An 8,825-nucleotide genomic window follows, 5' to 3' on the forward strand; every position below is an offset into this window, starting at 1 on the left:
ACAGGCTCAGATAGAATTTACAGAATCGACACACTTCACAATACTCACAAACAATATAAAATACTTTATTTTATATATTATTTATATTTATAATATATTATAAAATATATATTATATATTATAAAATATACTATATATTTATATATAATATAAATTATATTGTTTATAATTTATATATTATATAGCCAAGCAATTGAAGGGTTTGTAGGACAAGAACTTCAAGTCGGGAAAGAAGGAAATTGAAGAAGAACTCAGAAGATGGAAAGATCTCCCATGCTCATTGACTGGAAGGATAAATATAGTAAATATATCCATTTTGCCTAAGGCAATCAACAGATTCACTGCAGTCCCATCAAAATTCCACTCAATTATTCATAGAGCTAGAAAGAGCAATTTGCAAATTCATTTGAAATAATAAAAAAAATAAAACCTATGGTAGCAAAAACTGTTCTCAACAATGAAATAACTTTGGGGTAATCACCATCTCTGATCTCAGGCTGTATCACAGATCAATTTTGATAAAAGCTGCCTGGTATTGTACAGATAAAGGCAGGTAGGTCAATGGAATAGAATCTGAGACCCAGAAATAAACCCACATACCTATGGTCACTTGATCTTTGACAAAGAAGCTAAAAACAATCGATGAAAAAAGGACAGCATCTTCAACAAATAGTACTGGTTCAATTAGCAATCAGCATGCAGAAGAATGCAAATTGATCCCTTCTTAGCTGCTTGTATAAAGCTCACATCCAAGTTGATCAAAGACCTCCACATAAAACCAGGTACACTGAAACTAATAAAACAAAAAGTGGGAAAGAGCTTAGAACACACAGGCACAGAGAAAATTTTTCCTGAAGAGAACACCAATGACTATTTCTCTAAGATCAAGAATCAACAAATGGGACCTCATAAAATTGCAAAGCTTCAGTAAGGCCAAGGATACTTTCAAACAGACAAAATGGCAATCAACAGATTGTGAAAAGATCTTTTCCAATCCTACATCTGATAGAGGGCTCCTATCCAATATATACAAAAAACTCAAGAAGTTAGACTCTAGAGAGCCAAATAATCCTATCAAAAAATGGGGTAAAGAGCTAAACAAAGACTTCTCAACTGAGGAATACCGAATGGTTGAAAAGCACCTGAAGTAATGCTCAATATCCCTAGTCATCAGGGAAATGCAAATCAAAACAACCCTAATTTTCCACCTCACACTGGTAAATGGATAAGCTCAAAAACTCAGGTGACAGCAGATGCTGACAAAGATGTGAAGAAAAAAGAACACTCCTCCACTTTTGATGGGGTTGTAAACAGGTGCAACCATTCTAGAAATCAATCTGGCAGTTCCTCAGAAAATTGTACATATTACTACCAGAAGACCCAGGTATACCACTTCTGGGCATATACCCAAAAGAAGCTCCAATATCTGACAAGGACACATGTTCAACCATGTTCATAGCAGCCTTCTTTGTAATAACTAGAATCTAGAAAGAACCCAGATGTCTTTCAACAGAGGAATGGATACATAAATTGTGGCACATATACCAATGGAGTACTACTAAGCTATTAAAAACAATGACTTTATGAAATTCCTAAATGGATGGAACTTGAAGCTATCATATTGAGTGAGGTAACCCAGTCACAAAAGAGCAGTCAATGTATGTACCCACTTATAAGGGGATACTAGTCCCAAAAGCTCAAAATACCCAAGAAACCATCCACAGAACGTATGAAGTTCAAAAAGGATGATCAGAATGTGGATACCTCAGTCCTTCTTAGAAAGGAGAACAAAACACACATGAGAGGAAATAAAAGGTTAAATAAAGAAGAATGAATTGAAAATCTACAGAGACTGCCTCACATGGGGAACTACCCCATATGCAGCCACTAAACACAAGCACTATTGCTGATGCCAAGAGTGTTTAATAGCAGAAACTATATATGGATGTCTCCTCAGAGGCTCTGCCAGAGTCATATGAGGATGAGAATGCTTGTAGATAACCTTCAGACTGAACACAGGGACCCTAATGAAAGAGCTAAAGAAAGGACTGGAAGAGCTGAAAGGGTTTGCAACTTCATGGGAAGAACAACATCATCAACTAGCCAAGACATGGAGGTAAAGAGGATGATTGGGAGAGGGAACATCTTCATGGAAGCATGTTGAGGGGAAGGAGGGAGGAAAGTGCAAGGAAAGGGTTTAATATTTGCAATATTAATACAGAGAATATCCAAAAAAACAAAGAAAGATAAAAGGAACAAATAGCAAGCAGCAGGCAGGTGGAAGGATAAGACAGACACATAGACAGACAGACAGACAACAAATCAGGTCCTCAAACCATGGAGCAGAAACTGACTGGATAAGATCTTTTGTGTCTGTTCGCTGGTGTTCTCAGCAGAGAGGGTCCCAGGCAGAGCATAGTGTGTCCCTGGATGAGGCTTCCAGGGCAATGAATAAATCACAGTAGGAAGATAATATATAAACGATTGATGAACATCTCACAAATATCTGTTAAGATAAACAGCCAGTATCAGCCTGAGCAGAGTATTCCAAGTAAAGAACAATTAGAAAAGAGAAGACCTCAGCAGATCCTGTCCTCACATTTTTGAGAAACTGACTGAGGCAGTTTAAGCATCAACTGGAGTTTCATGTTGAGCTTTCTGTATCTGACTAAGGTTTCCAAGAGTTGACTGTCTAGCATCTCTTTTCACAAAGCAACAACTGTGGGACATAGTTCACCTTCCAGATGTTCGAAATAACAAAAGAATTTTCCTTGGACTATTTTGCTATTTGTTCTCTTCTCTTCCTTTCAGAGAGTTAGTAGAATAATCTTTTCCCCAAATAAGGGCTATTGGGGAACACTTAGAAAAACATGCTTGGTGTTGAAGTGTATATGGAGTAACACTACTTCTAGAACCAGCTTCTCAGTGAATTCAAACAACAAAAGACAATTTACCAATATAGTGTACATTGTGGATGGTAAAAGAGACCAGGGGCAGCTTCTGGGTAACCTTGAATTATTTCTCAATGGATATAATGATTAATTCCCTCTTCTTGCCCTTTCAGGGACACTATAAGCTCTACAAGTCAGCATAAGATGACCCCACTGTCAGAAACACCAGTATACCTAACAGAAAAACATATAGATCTTATCTGAAGAGTTACCTCATCTCAGACTCCCAGATTACTACCGTGACCAAGAACATACATTACATAAGGGAAGATACCTTCATAAAGCTGTCTGCTAAAGAACAACCAGGGTTGGCTCCCAAATACTTCTGACAAACCTGATACATACAAAAATAAAAAAATGTTAAGGCTGTGCAAAAATAAATAATTGGATCAAAATTACATAAAAAAATAAGATGTGATTTTAAGTGGAATAATCAAATAATGAAATGGTGATTTATAATTGCACACACATATGCATATATATTATGTACATTATATACATATTTAAATATTTATATATATAAAACACTGAAAGTTGAAAACCAGAACTAGCCTAAATCCCAGACTATGTGCATGTGAATAGAGAAATGTATAAACTTGGAAAGGGGATGAATGAAGGCTGAGGAAATGCAAGATTCATGTGATGTATCTGGAAGTCACATGCATAAAAAGGAAAGAAGACACTCACAAAATGTCAGGCAACATTGAGGTGAAAGACAACCTGAGGTACAAAGTTCAAGAATCAAGTAAAAATAAACACTTCAGAAAAATATTTGCACTGGAGCTCAGTAGAATGTTGACTTGGAGAAAGCATGGATTAGATCTCTATCAAGGTGACAAGGTCTCAATGAAGGGCATTCATATTTACGTGGCATTTGTGTATTCTCTGTGAAAGCACACAGATTCAAAAACAGTCACCATGAACAAAGGCTTGTGCTCACAGCAAGCTGGATCCATGCTGTGACTCTACATCAAAACACCAGATAGAGCTATTCCTTTCCCAGAAACCAAGTTGAGGTTTATGGGAGGCTCATTGGCTTCTTACTTGTGTAATGGGTCAGAGTAGATAGAGGAAGATTTTGCCTGTGATAACAAAACAGAAATCAAGAATTGAGGTAACTGTTAATGAGTTAGGGCTGGGCTGAACATACCATAATTGGCAACAATGATTTAGGCAGACTCTTGGTGCCAGAGCAGGGAACCTGAGCATTCCTAAGAGGACACGGCCAGAGAAAAATCTCAGAACTTCACATATTTGTGTCCCTTTAACCCTCCTTTCTTCTTCTCCAAAGTACATTTATGTGGCTCGAAACGCAAAAGACTGCATGGTTTCCTACTACCACTTCTACAGGATGAGCCAGGTGCTCCCAGATCCAGGCACCTGGAATGAGTATTTTGAAACATTCATTAATGGAAAAGGTAAGTAAAAATGATTTGTCCCCCTGAGATTTTACTCCAATTAGGCTGAGTTTAGAGATCTACACATGACACATGATTCCCCAGAGTGTCCTGTGCCTCCTATTTAAAAGATTTTCTTTGGAAAATTCTGACCTATAGACTTCCCTCAGCCTCTGTGACCCTATCACAATATTAGGGTGCAAGTGATCATTCATAATCAACATGAAGCCACATTAATTCTCATATTAAGGGAAAATCCCCAACACCGACAGAAACTATGTGACCTCGGAATCCAGCAACTCAGTGGACCTGACATACACCTAAATATAGAATTTTCCTTTGCTGATGTACCTTAAGCCAAAAAACAAAACAAAACAAAAAGCAAACTAAAAAAAAAAGTCAAACTTTCCTGACTAAGAAGGTTTGTGTGCATGAAAATTGTTCTTGTCTGTTGCAGTAAGTTGGGGATCCTGGTTTGACCATGTGAAAGGATGGTGGGAAATTAGAGACAGATACCAGATTCTCTTCATCTTCTATGAAGACATGAAAAGGGTAAGTAAATTACTGCTTCAGGATCAGAGACAGGAAAGGTGCTTTAGGAATGAGGTTCTGGCAGGTATATCTGGGAAAATGAGATGGTGTGAAAACTCTCTTCCAGTCCAACTCAATAGTAACCTCACTGACAGGACCCAAAGTGTGAAATTGAGAAGGTGATGCAGTTCATGGGCAAGGATTTGGATGAAGAGGTGGTGGATAAAATCGTCCAAGAGACATCATTTGAGAAAATGAAAGAGAATCCTATGACAAATCGTTCTACAGTCCCCAAGTCTATCCTGGACCAGTCTATTTCCCCTTTCATGAGAAAAGGTTTGTGGGGCTAATGTATCCCTAATTCTGAGACAGTCCCCCTCCCATCCACACATTGTAATTACAAGGTTAGAGATTTGTTCCTACTGTACAAGAGACTCTACAAAGCAAGTCTTACAGATAGTTAAGACAAGAGCCACCTTTGGTGCCCATCTCACTGGGAACCCTACCTGAGGTTAGACTCTTCAAGGATGAGATCTGGAAACCAGGAAGGTACCATTGGGCTGTCCGGCTCTCCCACTTGCTAGTACACCTGGTTTCCACATGCATACCTTCTCTCTTCTGCCCCTGTGACTTTCTTCTACTCCATAGCTGCTGCTTCTGCTTCTCTCTGTACATATACTACTTAGACTATGACTTCAAATCATGAATCATGCCACTTTCAGGACTTTCAACATATATTACTCAGACCCAGCCTCTTAATGCTTCCTGTATTTTGAAAGAATTCTGACTGGCCCAGATGGTTCACTTTTATGTGGAAAATGTTATTTTTTAAGTCAGTACACTCAATAACTGTTAAAAATCAATACTGTTTGACAATATCACACAGATTCTCACTATACCAATTTCCCAAGAAGAAAGGCACAGATGAAACTGTTGCAGTAAATATTAAAAAATTTAAAAAATAGTTTATCTTTCCATTGACACTGCAGTCTCACTTCATGAGCCTGATTCCAGTACGGAGCCTCACATGCCTCTGTTGCCTGGTCTGAGCTGCTACCTGGGTCTCACTCTGTTTGCACAACTCCCTTCCCTGGCAGTTGTCCACCATCTGTTTTCTGCCTCTGTCCCAGAGTGTTTGTTTCCCTCAAAACCCATACTCAAAAACACAACTCTACTGCCCGATAGCTTTTCATACAGGCTTATGTATTCAAATCTCAATCCACAAACCCTCTACATAACAAGATTACATTAAATAGACAAAGATACAAACTGCCCTTCTATATGAGATATTAGACCTATGAAATCCTTAATGTTCATAGCTATTTAATGCCAATTGAGTTCACCTAGATCTAGCTGGACTTTATAGAGATTCATCTTGGACCTCTCTCTGGTCCTCCTCCCTCTTCTGATCTCTCTTCCTGTTCCTCCCTCTCCACCATCCTTACCCTGCCCAGTCACTGTCTTTCATTTATTCTACTAACTATAAAATGTAAATACAATATCTGTAATTATAGAAATAATTGGAAGAAAACCAGCATATTTATGAGACCTGTATAGATAGTGATGTGTAGAGATCTCTGTTTGTTCCCTGGAGAGATGGCTCATATTCTAATATATAATGTAACCACAGTTTGTATTATAGTGAACAGATTTTTGTCATGGTATTTATATTTGTGTTTTTATTAGCCAAAACAAGCAAGCAAAGAAGCAAACACAAGTGTATACAGAGAACATTGCACATGGATGGGCTGGAAAAATGGTGCTTGTCAAATCCTCACCACTAAGAGAGAAAAAACGTAAAACAGTTTGATTTGTTTAAGTGCCTGGAATACATGGTATACAGGAAGGGCAATAAAATTAATTAACTCATGTGCTGAAAGTAAAAGAAATGATGTTCTGAAGCAGTGTGTAAACCCCAGTCCTGGTTGCACTGCTGTGGGGGAAAATTCATATGTTAAAAAGACAGTGGAATGAGTTTCTGTAGATTGTCCTAAAGCTGTTCTTATTTTAATGTTAATTGTACTTCCTCAAGAAGGGCTGCCTAGTCACTACTCATTAGGGGCCTTCGTCTGAACCTTCCCATTATAATTAGTACATATATAGATTATTGCTACAATGAACATTTTTGTTCACCAAGTTGAATGATTTTCTATAAAAATCACAGGTGTTATGCATATCTCTTTATCTTAACTTATTTTAATCAGTGCTGGTTGAAAAAATAGAATCTCATTCCAACAATACAACCTACAAAAACTCATAAAAATAAACTATAGAGTTCAATATGGTTTTAGAAACAGATAAAACTATGTGATCTAAGTTGGAAAGAATCCTGTCATGTTGGGCAATATCCTGTGATATCCTTTGCAAGCAATCTCTTCATTCCAAGAAAATTGTCTCATTTCTCATAGTAAGTTGGTTTTGCTCATTATTAAATGGCATATACCTGAAGTATCACAATATGTATTTTGTTATGTCCCAGATATTTGGCCAGTATAACATTTTAAGATTTTCTGATATGGCTATATTTTTACCATTTTTTCATTGTTATGATTGTGACTATCTAGTATATAAATGTACCAAAGTAGAGCCAGGATTCTGTATAATATTGAATTAACTTACTTGATTTAGAAGCTGGTGTCCCTGCGCAAAGACAGCTAGGGCTCCTTATCAACCAAAAATGATAAAGTGATGAGGAATTGAGCTCCTGTCTGGACAGCACCATTGGGGGCATTCAACACTCTAGGAAAACAGTCTGTCCATCAGAGACTGATGCTTCTGCCTGGTCTTTGTCTTTTAGGAACTGTGGGTGATTGGAAAAACCACTTTACTGTGGCCCAGAATGAGAGGTTTGTTGAAATTTATAAGCAAAAGATGGGCAGAACCTTCCTAAACTTCTGCATGGAACTCTAACCAAAGTGAGAAGATAGATATCCAGGACAGACTTCTGTCTGCAAACCTCAGCTCAGCCAAAGGAAGCTCTGAAAGCATCGTGTATATGCCAAGGATGGTGACTGCAACTCTGTGATTACTAACATTACATTGCAATTCAAAAAATCAGATTATCTACAGTGTATACTTTCTCTACTATTCAGTACAATTCAATAAAACACTTTAATAAGCTAATGGATAGATGATAAATAGATATATTGATAGATAGATAGACAGACAGATAGATAGATAGATAGATAGATAGATAGATAGATAGATAGATAGATAGATAGATAGATGATAGACAGACAGATAGACAAACTGAAATAGTATAAATTTTATTCTGGCATTTTCCTAGATAGTATAGCCTAGATTCTAATTCATAAATAACTATCTTAAGCATAAACACGCAAATATTAGAGATCATCTAAACGAATGTACATGACATTTTTAATGCTTTTCTGCTCAATCTGGGGTTTTGCCTGGTTACAATGAAAACAACCAGTTTGTGGAAAACTTGTTGCAACATGCTCACTGGATCATTTTCTACCTGGTGGAAGGAAAGTGGTGGAAAGACTCCACGGAGATGTCAAACCTTAGTAAAGGGAATCCTAGTTATAGGTCATAAAAGACACAGAAGGAAAACATGGGGTGGCCGTTTGGAAGCACAAATTGTGTCTTGAGCAAAGCAGAGTGGAGGCTTGGTGCTCAGCTTGGAGTCAGTTGAGTTTTGATCTCCTGTCATCTCTGAGGAGAACATGTACTTCTGTCCACTGTAGCAGTCCATCTGCAGTTGCTTACCAGCATGCGTGCCTCCATCTCCCACTAGTTCCAGGTCTTGGGCATCCTTTACTCCCATAACAGGCAGTATGGGGTACACAGCACATTGCATGATGAAGGATAACACAGAGGACAGAAAGGCAAACATGTTCCAGGTCACAAATTCTCAGCTTTCACTCGTTCACTTTAGTTGCAAACATCAGCATTGCTAAGCTGAGAGCAGCAGGAGCAGCCTGTG

General features: G+C 37.9%; 1 protein-coding gene across 1 annotated transcript in view; it reads left to right on the forward strand.

The window, feature by feature from the left end:
* Window positions 1–7,789, forward strand: part of LOC308420734 (sulfotransferase 1C2-like) — a gene marked incomplete at both ends in the record, with an annotated part of 28,666 nt that extends 20,877 nt beyond the window's left edge. Inside the window, 4 exons of the mRNA XM_080916920.1 lie at window positions 4,243–4,369; window positions 4,806–4,900; window positions 5,035–5,215; window positions 7,677–7,789. Of these exons, the coding sequence (XP_080773046.1) occupies window positions 4,243–4,369; window positions 4,806–4,900; window positions 5,035–5,215; window positions 7,677–7,789 (516 nt within the window). The remainder of the gene's footprint in view (window positions 1–4,242; window positions 4,370–4,805; window positions 4,901–5,034; window positions 5,216–7,676) is intronic.
* Window positions 7,790–8,825: the final 1,036 nt, after the last annotated feature.

This window comes from Micromys minutus (assembly GCF_963924665.1).
Source record: "Micromys minutus genome assembly, chromosome: 5".
Classification (NCBI taxonomy): domain Eukaryota; kingdom Metazoa; phylum Chordata; class Mammalia; order Rodentia; family Muridae; genus Micromys; species Micromys minutus.